Here is a 23986-nt window from a genome sequence, read left to right as displayed (position 1 = left end):
CCTTCCACATCAGCCATAGCAGACGACGAACCTCGACCTTCGACAGCGAGGCGGGCAGTCATAGGAGAAGATGAGCTGCCTGCTCTAATGGAAACGGACGACGAGATGACACCCCAGTGTCCCACCACCCCAACACCCAGGCCGCAGACAGATACCGATTCGTGGAGAATGCAACAGTAGCCGGGAGGCACCCAGCACATCTTTAAGAGAAAAGCCGAAATAAACATGCTAATTAATTAGGTGCCGCCCGACACGTAATTGTCGGCCCAGATCAGAGACGACGCAATCGGAAATCAGCAGTGGTCTGAGCTGACAATTATGTGCCGGGCGGCACCTAATTAATTAGCTTGTTTATTAGGGCTTTTTTCTTAAAGATGTGCTGGATGCGTCCTGGCTACCGCTGTACCCCTGCATGCTTCGCGGCAATGTATCGCTTGGCGGCCTGGAGGTGGGGGCCACTGCACCACCCAACCTGCAACGACTCAGCCTAACACACCATCATCAGGGTGTTCGGCGCTGAACCAGTTCTGCTAAGTGATACTACACTGTACATACATTATTTCTACTTTATATGGGCTGTGTATTTTTACGTGTTCTTTGGTATGATTTGGAAGCTTCATAGCTTAAAGGTTACTGGAGAGAGTTTTTGCCAACAGCGCCTGCGTGAGATTTTCTGCCGACGGCGCTTGCGTGAGATTTTCGCTACGGAGAACAGTGCAGTAATGATTGTGGAAAAGTATTTCTACTTTATATAGGCTGTGTGTTTATCATATTATTCCTGCTTTTACTATACAGTTATTTTAGGTTTTATGTGTTATTTGACATGATTTGGTAGATTATTTTTGGGTCTGTGAACGCTCACAAAATTTTCCCATTTAAATAAATGGTAATTGCTATTTCATTTTATGACATTTCGGCTTACGAACCGTTTCATAGGAACGCTCTACCTTCGGATGGCGGGGGAAACCTGTATAAAGATGTTAAACTAACTGGCCTATAGTTACCTGCTTTTTGCCTACATCCTTTTCTGAACAGTGGTGTGACATTCACCTTCTTCCAATCTGCCGGGACCTGCCTAGAGTCCAGAGAACCTCTGCCATTTCTTTCAATACCCTGGGATGCACTCCCATCAGCACCAGGGAACTTGTCCATCTTTAGGCCCGCAAGTTTGCTCAGCACTACCTGTTTAGTGATAGCTCCCATAGCATCTATAACATTTCTATATGAGGTAGTCAACAAGGGAAAGCATTAAGTGGGAGATTGAAACTGTGAATGAGAGATGACGGAGGACCATTATTAGGGGATAAGGAAAAGGCAAATATAAATTGGAAATTGTGGAAGGTAGGTAGGAGAGAATAGATTCAGATAATGTAGAATCTGAAATGGGCACAAATGAAGGAGAGAAAAGGTGAGAAGCATGAGGAAATTGACTTTTGGTATATTTTTTAATTGTAAGTTGTTTCTTTGAGAAATGGCAGCTCTCTCTTTGTGACTTAATCTGATAGAATTGGCTATTGTAGTACATTTTGTTGCTCAGTATAGGTCTGAATTTCAGTGACACTCTCAATGCTGCACTAATATCTTTGACTGCTGTGCTTAGTGGAGAGTATGTACACCAACTATCTGTGATTAAGATAGTACATTTATAGCGTCCGCTGAATGCCACCTTTATTTTCTCCCATAATGAGTCACATTTACAGCTGCTGCTTATAGCTGTCCTAACTGAAAACATGATTTGTTTTCTAGAAAATTCTATTTTTGTCTGCCTTTAATTTCTTAAGCAAGTCTCCTATTCCTTCATCAATTATTTTCCCAATTACTGTGCTTGGGATGAATGGGCATGGCCACTATGTTATATCTGTGTTGTAGATATTTCTATCTATGAGAATATGAAGAGAATTGTTTCATTTTTTCCTTGAGCACTGAGAACTTGGGCATCTGTTTTTTTGGTTATAACTGCAGGAGGAGGAGAATTGCAAGAGTGGCTTCACAATACAACTCAAACGTTGTAAACTATCCTTTATGACTGTGATTCTATAACTGTACCTTTGGTTATTTACTAGTTGAGGATAACATGTGTATACATACTGTATATTATCTCAGCAATCACCCTTGACTTGTGTTTTCTAATACCTTGCTTCCATCTTAACACTAGTTTGACAGTATTGTGTAGAAGCAATAAATTGTGGAATTAATATTGGGTATTCAGAGATTATGGAAGAGAAAAAAAATGCGTGATATAAAAAGGAAGCAGAAAATTACATGAGAGGAATTACATGAGAATAATTAATTATTGGAAGATTGAGGACTGGGGAATGACAGTGAACCTGAGATTTTGTGGCAGGGAGCTGTCTGTGCGGAAGAATGAGTTCCAAGCCCTGCTCAAAGTGCACTTAAGATTCATGACATTGTCTTTGTTTATATATAGTTTTTCATTCTAATATATTGTATTAGTTTTAGGTGCTCCCATTCTTGTTTATATTGTGTGGCTAAATGTGTTTTTCATTGAATTTGAGGATTACTTTTACTCATGAAATTCTCAGTATTGTCTTGTAAATTGGTGTGATGTCTGTTATGATAGTGTCCTGCTTTTTATGCTTGACACCGGGCCACAATCAATTCTGGTATGTTTCACATACTGGCAATAAAATGATTATGATTTATTTTTCTTTCCTGTAAATGTCTGCAAGAAAATATAGCTCATGGTAGTATATGGTAACATATACATACTTTGACAAAAACTTTACTTTGAATTTCAAACAGGAGGGTCTGGAACTGATAGCGTAATATGAAGGTGAATCACCTAATTGTGCTCTTATGTCTTTTGTCTTATGAAGACATTAAATGCTGAGGTGAAAATGTCCATTGGAATGTAGTTCTGGAAAATGATAACCATACACTCCCTTATAAAGTCATTTTTGATTTCCCCTGGCATAAAATCAGTTTGAGAAGCTGAATCAGACCAGCTGTAGTCACGGTTTGCCTCCTATTTGTGCTGCAGACAGGTGTAAGTGGTGTTTTCTAACTTTGTATTGCTATCCTCTTGGGAATTTAGGCCTGTGCACCAATCATGTAAATAAGCACATCATACAAAGTTGATGTATTGTCATCATCAGAAGCAATGCTTGTCCTTTCTGGGGCTTGCATCATTTAGCTTCGTATTCTTGAAGTTTTCACACACATTATGTTGTCCAACTAAAGCATGCTTGATTTTGTGCTTCACCTCCATTGATCCGCCTTTGCTGCAAGATCCCATGGTACTTCAAGATAACAAGACTATCAACTGTATGTTTTGAATATTTTAATTGACCAGCATCTGAGGCATCTTAAAAAGAGAAAACTTTACATTTTGAATACTGAATTAAATATCATTCCTTGGACCAGTTTAAATATGAAATGGTGCTTTCTCATATGTTTATCCAATGTGTGTGGCAGTGTATACCTGCTTAAAACAGAGTAGAAGTGGTTTTATAAGTTGTTCTTCTTTGTTTGAATTAAGTTGTGTAGGAAATTTACTGGCTCCATGAAAGTTATTTTAGTTCTGTCCCACATGATTTAGAAAATAGATGATGCAATGAGCAAGAAGTTCCCAACTTATAAATATTTGATTTACTTATGATACCGAGACACCTTTGTTCTTTTGATATTTGTTTTTGTTACATCCAACAAGAACCTTTCATAATTGCTCTCAAAGGATTGTAATTTGGAATCTAATTATTCTTGGGATTCTTTAGGTGATACAGTATATACAAACTTAAGCTTTGTATTCACATTCTATAATACTCCAAAGTTTAAATAATTTCAATTGTTTTAAGACTTTGATTACTGTTTGTATTTGGACTTAAGGGGATGATTAAGATTGGTGAGAGGAAAAAGTGAAAGCATAATTTCATTCTTCAACCTTTTGCATTACATTTAAAATTAGTTTCTATTGTATCAGTTGAAGTTTTAAATATTCATTTGGAATTTAAAGGATCTTCCAGAAAAAATTATTTTAATCACTCCTTTCCTAGATGAAAGCAAGCGCAGATGGAAGTACTTGGCAACCTAGAGAACAACAAAATTAACAGGTTGGAACATGTTAATGAAGTTCCATAGATAATACAGTTTTAAAACTGACTAATTGTTGACCATTAGCAGCAGTAGACTGTATTCTTTTCTTTCTCAGCATATCTTGCAAATCAAACCAGAGGCCCAACACTTATTCAATGGAGATTGTGAAAGGATACACCAGAATCAGTACTATGCCTGTCCTGTAATATGATAATCTTATGAAATTACAAGGGACAATAAATAGTAATCAGTCCTACTATCAACAGATTATATAAATATACTATGCTTCTGTCACATCCTGAATTTAATGGTGATGCACAATTAGTCAGCTAATTAAAATAATCCAGTCACAAATGAGAAAATCTGCAGATGCTGGAAATCCAAGTTACGCACACAAAATGCTGGAGGAACTCAGCAGGCTAGGGCAGCATCTATGGAAAAGATTACATAGATGTTTTGGACTGTAACCCTTCAGCAATCTTCACTGGCTTTATCAGTGGCTTTTCCCTGTTTGCTGATGAAAATTTAAAAGTTAAATTTAATTTGACTTATGGTGAACAGACTGTACCTGGACACTGTGCAGGCATAGCCTGAAAAGTGACGTGTTGTGGTCACTCTTCAGTCCCAAAGTTTGCTCTGAGCTTTGCTGGTCACCTTGCCTGAGGCAGTTTGCTACCTGAATGGGTTGAGTAGACGGGATTGTGAAGAAAAGACTCTTAAATCTGCCCATGGAAAATTCAAGCCAAAAATTACCACTCCATTCAAGGTAAAGTAATTCAGTTATTCTCCAATTAAGATATCTCTGCTGTTCACTGGTGCATTATGGTTGCATTGCATGCCTCAACAGAATGTATTGAAACAGCTTCACAGCAACTCTTAAAGCTACAAAAAACAAGGGCTGGGACTGCTTCAGAGTACTTTTAACTTCCACTTCAAGACACACCATTTTGGCCTTGTCCTCCCAGTTTTAAACACTCAATTTACGTACAGCCCTTACATACAAGCGAGCATTGGGAGATGAGTGGGATTGATTTACTGGCTGCTGCAGGGCTTGTGAACTGGGTTAAGAACAATTTGCAGGAATGAAACCCTGCAGAAAACTAGCGAGGACCTGTAATCTTTTGTCTTGAATTCAGTCAGAATCCACTCACTTCATATCTATCAGCTCCATCTCTGTCTTTGTCACGATAACAACAGCTATGGGGTGGCATGATGGTGTAGTGATTAGCACAACACTTTACTGTATAACCAATGTGGGTTCAGTTCCTGTCGCTGCTTGTATGTTCTTCCCATGACTGCGTGTATTTCCTCCGGGTGCTCCAGTTTCCTTCCGAAGTCCAAAGATGTACCAGTGTGTAGGTTAATTAATCATTGTAAATTGCCCAATGATTAAACTAGGATCAGATCGGGGTATTGCTGGGCATTGTGACTCGAAGAGCCTATTTTGCATTATACCTCAATAAATACATACATACATACAAAGAGACCTTTCTGAAGATAGGCACTAGGTGTTGGTTTTCCCAATGAAGCTTCCATTCCATGAAAGAATTTTATAAAATGTATTTAACAGCAGACACTGGTCACTAATATATTGGTGCTACATAAGCACATTGACCATTGTCAGTTTATTCATATTCAGGCTGCCAGGTACAATTGTGAAGACATTTTTACTGTGTGGAATATAATGTTGTAATTTCTCATTTTTGAAAAAAAATCTTGCATCATTTCAACTACCTTTTTTAATCATTATTAAAACGTTTTCTAAATATATCAGGGATATGGTCATTGTCTGGATGCTCAACATGTAAGTGCCTTTTCAGAGGGACATGCTGTGAGTTTAAATCGGTGTTTGATTGCATAGAATGAATAGACTTGGTTTGTGCTGAGTTCATTGAACTTGGGCAAGTGCTGAAAGGAATACTTAAATGAGCTTTGCTATCCCTTGAACAGAGAGGGAAAAGAATCCTCTTGGTTCTTGTCTACTGACCCCTGCTAGGAACTGCATTAATCAATGCTGTATCAAGGTGATGCTGTCATTTAAGGTATACCTCATTTATTATATCCAAGCTTAGCTAGCTTCTATAGAACTATGTCCCAGCATGAGATGTAACCACTTGCAATAGGAAGGGGATGACAGAAAGAAAATTGTGGGTTAAAATGTTGAGGTGAATGCTGTTTCTGCATTGTACTTCTGGATATTTTAACCATCTGATGAGTAATGCTTGATGTTCTGAATTCTGAAATCATGATAAATAGGAGAAAATGTGTCATCAGTATAGTTTTTGTACATTAATCACAAAAGTTCTAAAAAGCTAAGTTAATATCAACATCTTCAATATGTTTAAATGATTATGAATATGTATCATGCACTCCACCTTGAATGATGTTGCTCTTCACCTTTAAGTATATTGTTGCTGTTTATGTCATGTACAGTATGATTTGTCTGCTTGGTTTGTGGTTTATAAATTCTCACCAGTAATTCAGTGTTGTAGATACAAGTGAACTTTGGAGTACGTGATCTTTCTGAGAGCAGTGTAATATTTAGTCACTACTGTATTGTCAAAGATGCTGTCTTTCAAATCAAAGTTAAATCATCTCCACCTTTCAGTTCAGGGTGAAACGTAAGACCCCTGTGCACTACTTGAAGCTTTTCTTGTGCCCTGAAGCAGAATTTCTCAATTGCCACCAAAAATCATCCTTCAGATTGTGTGTGATTAGTTGTGTGTCTGCCTGTGTGACAATAATAATTATTTGAAAAGTAGTCCCCTGGCTGTGAAGTTTTTTTTCATTTTCAGAGCATGTGATGAGGAGCTGTGCAAATGGATTTCTTCTGCATTGTATTGTTCGTGTTGACAAGGGACAAAGAATTCATTATTAAATTGAAATGCTGATTTTTTTTAATGCAGATACCGTATGAATGACTCAAGCAGTCTTCAATGTTGCGTAGTGAAGACTTGTATTTTTAATTACTCCATAATTGGACCAGTTTTCCATTTCATGTCAAAATAGTGAATGTAATAAACTGTTGTTTCAAATGGAAGTTTATTTTTTACTTCCTAAAAACAAATACTTTATAAGTTACTTCAATCCCACAAATTTTTGTTGTAGGTCTCTAAATTAATTCTGTGTTTATACCTTTGTGACAGTTAGCCACAAGAAACAAGAGAGTGATTTTTCATTGTTCTAATGTGAGCTCATTGTTAAATGCCAGAAATGCTTCCACTTTTCTACACAGGTGCCTGATACCCATTTTTCTCATTCACAACTTCAAGTCTCTCATTGTTAAAGATTCTGATTTGTCTAACTCATCTGAAATGAGCAATGAAGGAAAGATGTGAGAATCTAATACAGGGTGACAAGCTCTGGGTATTTGGTGAGTCCATCACGGACAGGGAATATATATAGCTATTTCAGGTGATACAGAAAGCTCAAGCAACCTGTCTCTAGTTTTTCACAAAATTTCTACCCAAACTACATCTGTGCAGTTATATATAAGTGACCATCTGGAGGCTCTTCATCAGTCGAGGTCGACTGAGGATGTTGCATCCTGGCTGCCTACAGAATACATAAACCAGTACACAAGTCAGGGCAATATGATATTGCGAGCAATCTGTTTCCAATGCAGCTGATGAATCCAAAGGAAAGGGAGAATGAAACCCATTGCAGTTTGGCACCAGCAGCATCACAGGAGCTGTCAATCAGTATTGAACTAAACAGAGGACTGCCTTAGGGGCTCTGGATTTTTCCTTGGGATTTACTCCTGAAGCCTTCTCCATGAGCGAGAATAGCCACAAAACAGTGGAGGTTTGAGATCAGAGTTTTCCTTCTCTCAGCTGACAAGCCCCGTCTGCCTGGAGTGATTGGTTTTAAGGCGGCAGTTTCCTACCTTTATCCCTTTTCCTGTCAGTAGAAAAGGTTCCACTGGGCTTAATAGCTAAACTACACTAGAAGGCCTGGAACTGGACTTGATTGTATTTGAGATGCACACCATTGGGAGTGGGAGTGTATCCCCACTATCCTCCTCGCCCTCCCCTCCACCATACAACATCCTTCAGGACCCATAATGCCTTATAAATGATGTCATGCATTTAAATAAACTGCAATAACATGTTGAGGTATTCCCTTAATTATAAGAACCTAGGAGTTGTGAATGAGGTATTTATATGTTCTAACCATTAAAATCAAATTTTTATGATGATATTTCAACTGCTTTTTCAAAATAAATTTGAAAGATACTCTTAAAAAGAACAAAACTTTCCCTGTATTCTGACCATCTCTGCTTCACAACTAAACATAATAGATTGCTTAGGTCACAAACACAAGAAAATCGCAGTTGCTGAAAATCCAAAGCTACACACAGAAAATGCTGGAGTAACTCAGTAGGCCAGGCTGCATCTATGGAAAAGAACAAACAGTATTTGTCCTATTGTTATGTATGGCACTTCTAGCCATGCCTACTTGCCAGACACTTCAAAATTCATGATGAAAAATCATGCACTTAATGTGTTAACCCTTTTTCTCTCTTAAAAAGTAATTGTGCCTGACTTCATACAAATTTCCAGTATTTTCTGATTTTGAAAGTACTTCATCAACTGTGAAGTGCTTAGGATGTGAGATCATGGAAGATGCAATATAAATACAAATGCTTTCTTGCATAAATTGTATTGTCATTCAGTTAGATGTTTTTTTTAGTGAGGGTTGTTGGAATTCGGCACAACAGATGCCCTATTTAATCAACAAAAACATTTAAGTAATGTTAAAAAGATTTCTTTTCAACAAACTTAGTGTGAATATTAAGAACCCTGTGATATAATTACCATATACAAATTCTAACTTTTGCTTGTACATAGCTTTCCTCCAGGAACATTAAATTGAACATTAATAACTAAACTGTTAATCTCAAATATTCATGAAGTTTTACTTCGAAAGTTTGCACAAAGGAAGCTTTGTTTTAAAAATAAGTTCAAGTATGGAGGTGTTAAGTATAAAAACAAAGTGCTGGAAAAGCATAGTAAATCAATTGTTAATGGGTATACAGGTTACCAGTTTAGTATAGTGTTTCATCATAGTTGAACAAAGCCCAAGCGCTCCATTCTGTGGCAAGGCGCCAGTGTGATCGTGTGGTTTCTGTCCTGAGGACAATATCATCCTGGAACTTGTATTCTGAATGAAATTAAATTAATCAAAGTATTTCCATAATGGAAAGAGAATTAGCTAGTGTGCAGCACTGACATGGTGGCACGTCTTCATACAGAAAATGGCAGCATTAGCAGGCTTTTCAGTTGCTCTGTGGCTTCCCATTACATCTTAAAATGGGGTCTGAGGGGAGAAGTTTTCAGAGGGAGGAGCAAAAATGCACAACAAAAGGAACAAGAAGAATTTTGCACGTTTCTGTTGCTTAATTAGTTGAAATATTTGTAATTAAATGGAACGAATGGGGGTGAATAGTGTGAATAAATGGCCAGTGAATGGGGTGAGAAGTGCTAGCTAGTGTAATTACTAATTAAACGATTTTGTAATGAATGTTTTACAAATTCAATTTCAACTTTGTTTCTTATTTTCGGGGCTCTGCTCTTCTTTGCGTATATTATTGTTTATCTGGAATGATGAACCACTACCTCACCAGTTTTTTTTAAAGCATGCAAATCCATTAAATATGCTTAATGTAAAAAATTATCGGGGTTTTTTTCTGGTCCAGACCTGGATATGTACTTAGTGTGCATCCTAAATAATGGACCTCAGGCTGTGCTAAAATATTTTGTTCACTGAAGATGCCAGTAGTTCAGCGAAGAATGTGTTCTTGGAGGATAGGTTAGGACAGAAATTGGGAGTGGTGAAATTGCAGTGATTAAATATGTTTGAAATTTTCATTGTCACTACAGTATTATGAGCAGAATTATAGCAATGCTCAGGTAGAATGCTTTAGTGATGGTATTTAAGAAACGAATCAAAGGGCCCTGAAGAAAACTAAATTGTAGGATTTCTTGTCACATGAAAAGGCAAACAATGCTGCTGTTTAATCACTCATATGAAAGATGGCACCTTCAGTTATACAGTTTTCCTTTAGAAGTGGGATATGAACATTGATTACACAATCAGTTCTTTGGAGTAAAATTATTGTACTTTCTGCTGTGAATCCTTCTTTCAAGAACATAAAATGAGCAAAGATAAGTGGGCTATTTGGCCCAACATGCTTGCTCTGCCATTCAGTAAGATCAAGGTTGTTCTTTTGCCTCAGCGCCACTCTCTTGCATTTACCCTATATCCCTTAACTCCCTTGATATTAAAAAAAATATTGACTGCTTCCTTGAATATAGGCAGTGACAGCTTTCAGGTTATCATGGTATTCCTTGTAGAAGGTTCCAAAAAACTGAAGTCCCTAGTGCCAGATGTACACCATATCATCCTGGAGATTCATGTTGCAATAATCCCAATACTGATTTAGACTTCTGGTAAAATGGTCGCAGCACCACTCCAGGTCCAATCAAAGGTGTACTTGTTTGTCCTGTGCGTCTTTTATGATCGAAAGTCATTACCAGATACTAAGAATATCAGGTACTGCAGGACGATCCCATCAGTGATAGCGACAGAGCTGGACTATTGCATACCGTTGTGGTGTTGTCGCCTGGATTTGGTGGTCTGTGCTGAGATGGTGCACGGTCCAAAAAAAAAGGTGCGAGTGATTGTCTTGGACAGTTTCATTGTGATCACAAGTCCCTGTCAGACATTGGTAACAGAATATTGTAAGCCTAGTTCACTTTTTCATTGGCGGAGGAGCTGTGCTTCCTTGGTTGTTGTGCGAACAAGGTCCAAATGCCTTGGCCGAGAAAATCTGCAGATGCTGGAAATTCAAGCAACACACACAAAATGCTGGTGAACGCAGCAGGACAGGCAGCATCTATAGGAAGAGGTACAGTGGACGTTTCAGGCCGAGACCCTTTGTCAGGAATACAGGCGAGTCCTGACGAAGGATCTCGGCCTGAAACGTCGACTGTACCTCTTCCTATAAATGCTGCCTGGCCTGCTGTGTTCTACCAGCATTTTGTGTGTGTTGCTCCATATGCCTTGGAGTCACCTGTTGGCAGTCACCATTGAAGGAGATACCAGAGCTGGCTGTGTGCCGCTGCATTTTGTACTGGGTTGGGTGCTGGCCCTTCCCCTCACTTCTGCTCTTCATTGTTCGCTTGGTGGAAGAACAAGCTGTACCAGGACAACTTAGGGACTTGGGCTATGTATTTTTTTTTCTCTTTGCGACTCTATGTTTTCTGAAATTGTAATCATATGTGCTATTTGTACTATGTGCTGTTGATGATGTTTTGCACTTCGGCCCCAGAGGAACACTTTTTTTTGGCGATATTCATGTATGGTTGAATAATAATTAAACTTGAAACTTAAACTTGACACTTACTGGTAAAATAAAGAATTGAACTAATTGGCCAAATTCTCAGACCATCAATCCGCATCATAAACTCATAACCTTTCATAGTACACTCTCCCCCACCTCCAGGCTGCCTTCTTAATCTCTAATGTTTTCCCCACCAAACCAGCACTATCCCCAACTTTACTGCCCCTCCCTCCCCATTCTCCTCTTTGATTCTCGAGCTACCTGCAATGCCTCAACTAGAAAACACTAGCCTGATCTCCTTCCACACTGTGATTCCCAATTGTTAACACAATCTCTGCTGTTTCTACCCTTAACATGTGTCTCTGGTCCCTTCCTTCCCTCCCACAAACAATAGTCCCTCCGATCACCACTATCTTGATAGTGGTGCCCCTCCTATGCTTTTTCGCCCCTCCCTAGACTATTTTGGAAAGCTGCCAGTAAGTATGGAATCAAAGGCTGGACCACCTTTTTGTCAGCCATCATAGCTGCGAGCCAGATAGTTTTCCCTTGCAGAATCCTCTTAGTTCAACCAGAACCTTTCAAGTTGCAACAAAACTAGACAGCTCATTAAGCAGTACAACTCAGAGCATTTTGAAATAGTTTGGGCATTCATTTACTTTTAATAAACTACAATAATATAACTGTATATAGTACTGTGTATTATATGGATATACTGTATATACAGATGAGGGAAGTGCGAGACAGATATATCCCAGATAAGAAATTTTCGAAAGAAAGAACACTACTGGGGCTGACAAGTGAAGTCAGAGCGGAAGTAAAAGCCAATGAGGGCATACAAGAAAGCCAAAGCGAGTGGGAAGACAGAGGATTGGGATGCTTTTTAAAAACTTGCAAAAGGAAACTTAAGAAGATCATTAGGAACGAAAAGATGAATTATGAAAGGAAGCTGGCAACTAATATCAAAGAAGATACTAAAAGCTTTTTTAAGTATATAAAGGGTAAAAGAGAGTTGAGAGTAGACATAGGACCAATATAAAAAGACGCTGGAGATATTGTAATGAGAGATGCAGAGATGGCAGAAGAACTGAATGCGTATTTTGCATCAGTCTTCACAGTGGAAGACATCTGCAGTTTACTGGACATTCAAGAGTGTCAGGGAAGTGAAGTATGTGCAGTGAAAATTATGACTGAGAAGGTGCTCAGCAAACTTAATGGTCTGAGGGTGGATAAATTTCCTGGACTGGATGGAATACACTCTCGAGTTCTGAAGGAAGTAGTTGGAGAGATTGCGATTGCGGAGGTATTAACAATGATCTTTCAAGAATCAATAGATTCTGGCATTTTACCGGATGACTGGAGAATTGCAAATGTTACTCTGCTATTTATGAAGGGTGGGAGGCAGCAGAAAGGAAACTGTAGACCGGTTAGCCTGATATCAGTGGTTGGGAAGTTGTTGGGATCAATTGTTAAGGGATGAGATTACTGAGTACCTGGAGGCACATGACAAGGTAGGCCAAAGCCAGCATGGTTTCCTGAAAGGAAAATCATGCTTGACAAACCTACTACAATTTTTTTGAGGAATATATAACCAGGGTAGACAAAGGGGATGTAGTAGATGTGGTTTTCAAGTAGTACTTGGATTTTCAGAAGGCCTTTGACAAGGTGCCGCACATGCGACTGCTTAGCAAGATAAGAGCCCATGGAATTACAGGGAAGTACTAGCGTGGGTGGAGCATTGACTCAATGGCAGAAAACAGAGTGGGAATACAGGGATGCTATTCTGGCTGGCTGCTGGTTACCAGTGGAGTTCCACAGGGATCAGTGTTGGGATCGCTGCTTTTTAACGATGTATGTCAAATATTTGGACTATGGGGTTAATGGATTTATGGTTAAATTTGCTGATGATACAAAGATAGGTGGTGGAGTGGGTAGTGTTGAGGAAACAGAGAGCTTGCAGAGAAACTTAGATAGTTTAGGGGAATGGTCAAGAAGTGGCAAATGAAATACAATGCTGGAAAGTGTATGGTCATGCACTTTGGTGGAAGAAATAAATGGGCAGACTATTATTTAGATGGGGAGAGAATTCAAAATGCAGAGATGCAAAGGAACTTGGGAGTCCTTGTGCAGGATACCCTCAAGATTAACCTCCAGGTTGAGTCGGTGGTGAAGAAGGCTAATGCAATTTTGGCATTAATTTCTAGAGTTATAGAATACAAGAGCAAGGATGTGGTGTTGAGGCTCTATAAAGTACTTGTGAGACCACACTTTTGGAGTATCGTGTGAAGTTTTGAGCTCAGTTTAGAAAGGATATACTGACATTGGAGAGGCTTCAGAAAAGATTCACAGGAATGATTCCAGGAATGAAAGGGTTACCGTATGTGGAATGTCTGGCAGCTCTTGGGCTGTATTCCCTGGAGTTCAGGAGATTGAGGAAGGATCTCATAGAAACATTCTGAATGTTAAAAGGCCTAAACAGATTAGATTTGGCAAAGTTATTTCCTATGGTAGGGGAGTCTAGGACAAAAGGGTACGGCTTCAGGATTGAAGGATGTCTATTTAGAACAGAGATGCGGAGAAATTACTTTAGTCACAGGGTGGTAAATGTATGGATTTTGTTGCCACAAGAGGCTGTGGAGGGCAAGTCGTTTGGCGTATTTAAGGCAAAGATAGATAGATTCTTGATTAGCCAGGGCATCAAAGGGTATGGGGAGAAGGCAGGGGAGTGGGGATGACTGGAAGTATTGGATCAGCGTATGATTTAATGGTGGAGCAGACTCGATGGGCTAAATGACCTACTTCTGTTCCTATTTCTCAAGATATACAGTGCCAATAAAAAGTATTCACCACCAAGAAGTTTTAATGTTTTATTGTTTTACAACATTGTATCACTGGATTTAATTTGACTTTTTTTTACAGGGATCAACAGAAATAGACACTTTCATGTCAAAGGGAAAAACATCTCTACAAAGTGATCTAAATTATTTACAAATACAAAACACAAAATAATTGATTGCTTAAGTATTCACCCCCTTTAATATGACACAACAAATTATCACTGGTGCAGCCAATTTGTTTTACAAGTCATGTACTGTAATTAGTTAAATGGAGATCATCTGTGTACAGTCAGGTTTTCAGTTGATTGCAGTAAAAATATACCTGTATCTGGAAGGTCCAACTGTTGGTGAGTCAGTATCCTGCAAAAATTACACCATGAAGACAAAAGAACACTCCCAGCACCTCTGCAATAAGATTATTGAAAAGCACAAGGGGGGAGATGGATACAAGGAAATTTCCAAGTTGCTGACTATCCCTTGGAATACAGTTAAGTCAAACATCAAGAAATGGAAAGAATGTGGCACAGCTGTAAATCTGCCTAGAGCAGGCCTTCCTAATTTTTAGGTAGCTCCTGTATTTAATAAAGTGATCATTGAGTGTATGTTTGTGGTCTTCTGCTGCTGTAGCCCAGCCACTTCACGGTTCAATGTATTGTACATTCAAAGATACTCTTCTGCACACCACTGTCGTAAAACTTGGTTATTTGGGTTACTGTCACTTTCCTGTCAGCTTGAACCAGTTTGGCCATTCTACTTGGACCCCTCTCATTAAGAAAGCGATTTTGCCCACAGAATGGCCACTCAGTGGATTTTTTGCATCATTCTCTGTAAATTCTAGAGACTATTCTGCATGAAAGTCTCGGGTAATCTGCAGTTTCTGAGATACTCAAACAGTGTAGCACCAACAATCATTCCATGGTCAAAGTCACTTAGATCACATTTCTTCCCTATTCTAATGTTTGCTATGAACAACAACTGAACTTCTTGACCATGTCTGCAAGCTTTTATGCATTGAGTTGCTGCCACATGATTGGCTGATTAGATATTTACATTAATGAAGACCTGTACAGGTGCACCCAATTAAAGTGCTTTGATGAAAAAATTATTTTGAATCTATCAACATTTTGAGAGATTGGTCAATGGCTTTCACCCTGTGATAATTCTGTTGTTTAGTGCTACTAAGACTGGGGACAAGAGAAGATGGACTGTCTTGTTTTATGCATTGATCTTAACTTCAGATAACATGTTGCCATTTAGCATTGAAACAGAAGATGAGCTAATGTTGGTATAAGAAGTGCTTCAGGATCTTGTCCACCTTGCATCCTGTTTGAAATGTTCATTGCTGACATCCTGAATTCCTTGCAGTATTTTGGAAATTTAGTTAAGTTTTGGTTCATCATAGGCTAAGTGTTTCTCAAAGGTACCTGACTGCATGACAAATCTCCAGACTCCAGCTTAGGAAGAGGAAGACCTAGCAGCACATCATTGATCTCATAGTGAGGCTAAGAGCCTCTGTCCCAACTAACTCTTGTTGAGGTAGAACTATCAAACCATTTACAGAATATAACACCACTTATATTAATTGTTCGATATTGATTTAACTATTGGAACAATCTGCATGATTATGATTAGCAGATAATATCTATTTTAGCAGGACTGGGAATCAATTATAAATATCAATATTGCTGAGTAAATTATGCCAATTTGTGGAAGCAATTTATCCTTTAGACAACTCAATATCTTTGGAACTTCACAGATCTTGCTTGCTGACATATTTCTTGTAATTTATGGATCATTTAGATTTTGCCCTGAAACTTAGTGTCTGAAGGTCCTCTCACTTTTGAAAGTCATATTCTGTCATTTGAAACTGGTATGTAATATAAAGTGATAGAAATGAAACGGGAGCTGTGAGATTGCAGTAATGTTTGGAACGGTGTTCTAAAGTATTCAGTCAAAATTATAAAATCATGGAAAAGAGCCCTTTATCCAAGGAGTCCACACTGACTATCAATCTCCCATTTGCAGCAAACCTACACTGATTTCATTTTAAAACGCAAACACGAGGAAATCTGCAGATGCTGGAATTTCAAGCAACACACATCATTACTCCTGACGAAGGGTCTCAGCCCGAAACGCCGACTGTACCTCTTCCTATAGATGCTGCCTGGCCTGCTGCGTTCACCAGCAATTTTTACGTGTGTTGCCTGATTCCATTTTACTCTCCCCAAATTTTTTCATTAACTCTCTCAAGATTTTAGCACCCCATTCAGACTAGTAATAGTACACAGTGGTCAGCTAATCTATCCCCCAACATGTCTTTACTTTGTGAGAGGAAACTGGTGCAACCAAAGGAAATCCGTGTAATTGGAGGAAATATATACAGAAGCCACACAGACAGTCAGGATTAAATTTGTGTTGCTAGTGCTGCAAGCCTGCCTCTCCACTGATTGTGCTAGGGCACTGCCCTTTTCTGAGAATTAAATTGAATTTGTAGCTGAACAATCTTTGTAACATTCAGTTGCATGGAAATTATTGATATTTTCTGCATGATTTGCAACCCACTGATTATGTGATACACAATGGAATATTTAAGAATTTACTTAACACTTGGGGGCAGGTTAATCAATGTCACTTTCCTGGTGTCAATTAAAGGACACAAAGATGTCTGACCAAACACTTTGGACAGTTGCCAGTAAATTGTGCATACTCTAAATAAAAATTATTCAAGCCACATAACTGGTTCATAAAGCAAAGTGGACACGCCTGTTACTTCCACAAAAAGCTACTGCTGATGATCATGTCTATTAGAATTTAATGAGCAGATAAAGTAAAATACAGCAAAGCATTATTGGCACAAGAGCTTGGCCCATCAATGCATTGTCTCCTACAACTAATTTCCAAATGGTTTACTTTATTTGGTTTATGATGTCCATTGAACCAATGGACTCTGGTGTACAGTAAGATGCCACGATAATGCTCATTCCCCAGAGTGCAAAAACATTTAAAACTGGATTCCACTTTTGCAAATAAGTTTGTATTTCATCTCTTTTCAGAGATTCCAAAGTATGTGGTAATCTTCAATTTCTGAAAATTATGATTTTCCCTATCCATTTTCACAACTGAATTTTGATTATGTTCTTTGATACTACCTTGAGTTATTGTAACATTTTCTCAAGCATGTTAAATTTACTTTTGTTTGAATAAAGTTAAACTTTAAGTGTGAATGATATAGAAAAAAATATACAAAAATGAGCAAAAATATAATTGCAGTCGCATATTTTATGAAGTTGATGGTTTCTGTTTTACTGAATGAGAAGATAAAAATCAATTTGTTTTGATAGAAAATCATATTGTTATCATCTCAAAGAAATACTTGAGGAAAGTTGACCGTTTTTTCTCCCAAGGAATTGTCAGTGGAATGATTCCTGAGGAGACCCTTTTATTTTAGTATGGCCAGTTATTTCCATGCGGTTATTAATTCCTTAACCAGATTTCACGGTTTTGCCAAGCACGCGAGGGAACAGTATGAAAAACTTTCCAACATGCATGGAAATATGATGAAGTTGTACAAAGGACTGGGAGAATATTTTGTCTTTGATTCCAAAGCTGTCAGCATAGAAGAATTCTTCACTGATCTGAAAAACTTCAGGTTCATGTTCCTGGTGAGTACAACAGGCCATGAGTATTTTTGCAGCAGTTTAACAATCATGTGCAATACAGTATGAAATGGTATTTATTTATTTATCTTTATTGTTTTGTGAATAGTTAAAATAGAATTGGCACAGATGTATTAGAAAGAGAAAAATTGTCGTTCGTTTCTGCAATGATTCAAAATCCACTTTAAAATTTGTACTCATTTTAGTACATAAATGAATTATCGTGCATGTGCTGTGGTGTTTATCTGATACCATATAAACATATTTTTAATTATCTCAGTTTTCACTTACAAAAAGGGCAAATATTATCATTGAGGTTTTTAAAAAGCTGTCCTCAGATTACCCATCATTTGGTTTTGATTCAGCAGTAAAAATCAGCATTATCCTTTGTTTAACCTATTTAACCTATTCAATTTTAAATATTTTAGTTATGTTTGTACAGTCTTAGCAATATTTAAACGTAATAGAACTACACAAAATAAGATTTGAAATTTCCTATAAACATGGTATTGGATAAATAATGGTTCCATGTTCACTCCTAACATTCCACTTTGGTATGGTAAAGGATTATTCAGTACAGCTGTTGTAATAAAGCACTTAATGAGCTGGACTGAAAACAATACTAACAATAATGTCCTCAAAAAGTTCTAAATAATTAAATTGCACTATGTTATAATTAAAAGGGAAGAATCAATAATCTATACGATTAATTAGCAAAGATCCATGTTTTCACTTGTTGACATTTTAAGTTTTCTCATAGCCAGATAAGAGAACATAAAATAGAAGAGGGATAGACGTGGTCCCCAAAACCTGTTCCAATATTCAAAATAATCGTAACTGAACAAACCTTAGCCTCAACTCTACTTTTCTATCTGATCCCTTAACCTTTGATTAGCCTTTATCCAGTAGAGGTCTCTTGTGTGGAGAATTCCAAAGATTCACAAGAGAGAAGAAATTCCTCTTTCTCTCTATCTTAAATGGAATAGGTAAAGGGCTGAAAAAGAAGGACTCTGGTAAGAGGGGGCAGTGGGGCTGTGGACCATGGAAGAAAGGGATGGAGGAGGAGTACCAGAGGGAGTTGATGGACAGCTAAGGAGAAGAGAAGGGTTCCAGAATGGAGAATGGGAAAAGAGAGGGAAGAAACAACCAGAAATTTGAGAAATTCATGTCAACGCCATCAGATTGGAGACTTCCCAGACAGAATATGAGAATATGACCTGGAGTACTGTGTGCAGTTTTGGTCTCCAAATTTGAGGAAGGACATTCTTACTATTGAGGGAGTGCAGCGTAGGTTCACAAGGTTAATTCCCGGGATGGCAGGACTGTCATATGTCGAAAGATTGGAGCGACTGGGCTTGTATACTCTGGAACTTAGAAGGCTGAGAGGGGATCTTATTGAAACATATAAGATTATTAAGAGATTGGACACGCTGGAGGCAGGAAGCATGTTCCCACTGATGGGTGAATCCAGAACCAGAGGCCACAGTTTAAGAATTAGGGGTAGGCCATTTAGAACGGAGTTGAGGAAGAACTTTTTCACCCAGAGAGTAGTGGATATATGGAATGCTCTGCCCCAGAAGGCTGTGGAGGCCAAGTCTCTGGATGCTTTCGAAAAAGAGATGGATACAGCTCTTAAAGATAGTGGAATCACAGATTATGGGGATAAGGCAGGAACTGGATACTGATGGTGGATGATCAGCCATGATCACAGTGAATGGTGGTGCTGGCTCAACGGGCTGAATGGCCTACTCCTGCACCTATTGTCTGTTGTTTGCTAACCCAACCCAAGTGCAGCCTCATTGTAGCAGTAGAGGAGGCCATGGACCAACATGTCAGAATAGAAATCGGATGTCAAATTGAAATTGGTGGCCATAGGGAAATCCCACTTCTTGTGATTGATGGAGTGAAGGTGCTCGGCAAAGGAATCCCCCCAATCTATGTCAGGTCTCCCTGATGGACAGCAGGTTGCACCAGGTACAGTAGCTGACCCTGATAAGCTACAGGTAAAGTGTTGCCTCAACTGGACGGACTGTTTGGAGCCCTGAATGGTGGTGAGGGAGGAGCTGTAGATGCAGGTGTATCATTTGTCTTGCTTGCAAAGGCAAGTGTCAGAAGGTAGATCAATGCAGGGTGGATGAGTGAACAAAGGAGTCACATAGAGAACAATCCCTGTGGGATGGGAGGGAAAGATGTGCTTAGTGGTAGGATCCTGGTGTAGATGGCTGAATTTACGGAGAATGATGTGCTGAATACAAAAGCTCATGAGGTGGTAGGTAAGAACAAGAAGAACCTAGTCCCTTTTAGGGTGGCGGGAGGATAGGGTGTGGGTAGATGTACGAGAAATGGAGGAGATACTGGTGTGTGGGAGTTCCGCTTTCACCTGGTTTTATACACCTTTTCCTCTCCCATCTTATTCTGGCTTCTGCCCCCTTACTTTCCAGTCCTGATAAAGTATATAAGCCCTAAACGTCAATGTTTATCCCCATCCTTAGATGATGCCTGACTTGCTGAGTTCCTCCAACACTTCGTGTGTTCTTACATCTGCAGAATCGCATGTTTAGTAAAAAACTTAGTTTTTTCAAAGAATTGTACATGCAGATCCCTGCTTCTCCTTACACATACTCGTTCTGGAAACATTTTTCTTAGACTAATTGTATAACAGTATACTAAAGCACACGAGGTGCTGTAGTGACAAATGATGTTCCATTGCACAACAAAAAAGCATATTAGTATCCCAGAATTTTCCCTTGTGAAATGTTCTGCCTCGTGGCAAATGTGGAGTAATCCAAAACAATCTTCATTTGGAGCTCCATTTTAATTAAAGCTGAGCCAAATTTGCCCATAGTTTACAGAATATTTCAACTCAAAAACTTGTTAACAAATCAACCTGATTTCTGAATGGTTGCATTGTAGTTGTGTTCTATTTAGTTTGCATTCTTATTTTGGCATTGTTCACCTCTGATCAGTTGGAGTTATTTTGAGTATGTTTGTTATTTTTATTCATAATATTTTAAAGGATAAAATTACTTTCTCCAGAAGTTCATGAGTAATGAGGAGAGAACCTTTTCAAAATTATGAAAATCTATTAAGCAAAAATTGTTATGACATCCAAGTTCTTTTTTAGTATTCTTGTGTCACTGTTACCTTTTGGTCATTGGAATGCATTTAAAATAGGCTTTGGCTTTGTTGATTGTGTTTATATTTAATTGGGTTTAAGTCACTATACAGTAATAGTTAATGTCTTTTCAGTTACTCCTGTCAAAGTATAGGCTGCCAAGCTCAGTTGTTGTCAAAAGTTGCCTCTGGCATTTCTTTTCTGCAGGAGCTTAAATGGACTGCTCTGAAGGTGTGTATTCTTGAAAAATCATTTGTGATTGACAGCATGAGACCAATGAGATCAAACACTTTTTCAGTTTTCCAAATGCTTTGATTTTTATTCCACAAAAGTTTGGCTTGCTTATGACATTGATTATTTTTCGTAAAAAGTTACAAGTTCTTGTCATTCAACCAAATGGGTTCTGAGTACAATGCAATTCAAATGCAAGTCCCTTCAGGACAAAAATGTCTTCATTATAATATGCTTTCTTCGCATCAGTAAAACATTTTTATGAAGAAAAAGAGTCACTGAAAACAGCAAAGATTTTAAACAGCATTCAGAATTTGCTTCTGACCCTGAAGAAATTTGCATTTGAAAAATATTTGCCAGGAGGTTTTTGTTCCGATGACAGTCATCTAACAAAGTATATTAAAGAACCATGATAGCACCATGCTGATGTAGCATTTTCAGCCTGGTCTGCTATTAAGAGAATGAGTTACAGGTTACGAGTATCGGTGAAACAGGTTATCTTTGATACTTCAAAACTCAGAAAAATGTCAAAGCCAGCTCCATTACATTTAAGGGAAAGTATAGTATTAAGTAAAACTAACTTCTAGATATTAGTTAACGAATAGTAGAAATTTCTATAACAGTAGAGCACAAGTATAAGGTGAGAGGTAGATGATTTCGAAGGAATCTGAAGGAAAATTTTTTCACAATGCTTGGAATCTGGAATATGTGATCTGTGGAGGTGCTGAAGACATTTCAGTACTGTAGTATCTCAACAAGCACTTGAATTGCCAAGACAGAAGGCTACGGATCTTACACTGGTAAATGGGACTAGTATAGACAAGTGCAATGCTCAGCATGGATATTGGGTCGAAATGCCTGTTTGTGTGCCGTTAGACTCCATGATTCTTTTTGTCACACATTGTGCGAATGTAAGGTGTGGGATGGAGCGAGTGTCTGGTAAATGCAAACCTTCATGTGATAAATTACATTGCAAATCAGCATATTAAATATTGTCTATAGGTGATTTATATCTTCCTGATCATCAAAATGTTATCCTCTTTCACAAGCATCGATACAGTCCCCTCGAACCAATTTGTCCATTTCAACCAAGGAGTCTTCCTGAGCTAGATCCATTCACATTAGTTTGGCCCATATCCCGCTGAATCTTTCCTATTCATTAACCTAGTAATACACAAAATGCTGGAGGAACTCAGCAGGCACAGCAGCATTTGTAGAAAAGAGTAAACAGTCGATGTTTTGGGCTGAGGCCCTTCTTCAGGACTGAAAAGGAGAGATGAGAAGTCAGAGTAAGAAAGTGGGAGACAGGAGGAATAAGTACAATGTGGTAGGTGATAGGTGAAATTGGTAGAAGGGAAGGGTGAAGTAAAAAGCTGGGGTGGAAGTTGATTGGTGAAAGAGATAAAGGGCTGGAGAAGGAGAAGTCTGATGGGAGAGAGCAGAAGTCCATGGAAGAAAGGGAAGGGGGAGGAGTGCCAGGAGGAGGTGATGGGCAGGTAAGGAGATGAGATGAGAGAAGGAAATGGTGGTGGAGGGGAGCAATTACCGGAAGTTTGATAAATCGATGATCTTTTGTTTGCTGTTCATGAACCTGTCCAGATGCTTTTTAAGCATTGTAATTGTTCTTGCCTCTACCACTTCCTCTGACAGTTCACATATTAGTATCAGATGCTCTCAACTAATTAGCAACAACAAGCAAACAGGTAAAATTATAAAGTAAATAATTAATACAAACTTCTGGCAAATTTGTGAATATTTTGTAAGTGTATATACTGTAGATAGTTCATTGTCCACTTTTGGGATTGGGAGTAGTTTCAAAATTAGGCCATAAAAATTGTACACTGCAGTTAATCTTTGCAGCATAGTGTACTACTGTAGCCATTTTAAAAAGGTCTTAAAAACAAATAGTTGCAAAAGAGAAATCTAGTAATTATATTACATTTTGTTTAGAGTACATCATAATCAGTACAAATTAATTTAATTGAGGCATTAATTTCACTACCAGATTCAGTAATCCAGTTAATTAGGGAAGAAACTGAAAACAGAAAATGTTGGAAGTTAATTAACCTTTGTGAAGCCAGAAACTAAGTTAATATTACAGGGCATTCCAGAATATTTATTTTATCATTTTCTTTGTGGACATTTCTTTCTTGGCTGGAAATAATCATTTTGATTTGGATTTCTTGTTTCGAGGATCTGCTGTATTTTGCTATCCATGATGCCAAGAATTTTCATCTTTCTGCTCAAACATCCAGAAAGGGATTTTTTTATCTAACATGGATTAATGCTTTGATCATAAAGTAACTTCCTCAGCTTTCTTTCCCCTTAAATGATTTCTATGGCTTCAATGTTCATGGTTCTAAAATTAATTATGTTAATTTCCTTTGCTGAGCAACATTTCAAATACCTATCTATTTCATTAATATGGAAGTAAAATGTAATTAAAATGACTGTTCTACCACCTCTGGCATGGTGCTTTCAAATCATTTGGTACACTTACCCACAACGTTTTATGGAGGGCAGTGTAATTTGTTTATAACAGAAAAAATATATTCCAGGTATATAAAAACTGAGACTCAGTTTCAACTTGCCTGATTTCTTTCTTTCCATTTATTTGTTTGTTTATTTATAGAAACATAGAAAACATACAGCACAATACAGGCCCTTCGGCCCATAAAGCTGCACCGGACACATCTCTACCTTAGAACTACCTAGGCTTTACCCATAGCCCTCTATTTTTCTAAGCTCCATG

General features: G+C 38.2%; 1 protein-coding gene across 4 annotated transcripts in view; it reads left to right on the top strand.

Annotated features, from left to right (window-relative positions):
• Positions 1-23986, top strand: part of diaph2 (diaphanous-related formin 2) — a 638125-nt gene that overhangs the window by 461103 nt on the left and 153036 nt on the right. For all 4 annotated transcript variants that reach the window (XM_063060627.1, XM_063060626.1, XM_063060628.1 and 1 more), the window contains one exon: positions 17730-17894. In XM_063060627.1, coding sequence (XP_062916697.1) covers positions 17730-17894 — 165 coding nt within the window. The remainder of the gene's footprint in view (positions 1-17729; positions 17895-23986) is intronic.

This window comes from Mobula hypostoma, chromosome 10 (assembly GCF_963921235.1).
Source record: "Mobula hypostoma chromosome 10, sMobHyp1.1, whole genome shotgun sequence".
Lineage (NCBI taxonomy): Eukaryota > Metazoa > Chordata > Chondrichthyes > Myliobatiformes > Myliobatidae > Mobula > Mobula hypostoma.
The sequence above is the reverse complement of the archived record's forward strand: the minus strand, read 5'-3'. Positions and strand labels throughout refer to the sequence as shown.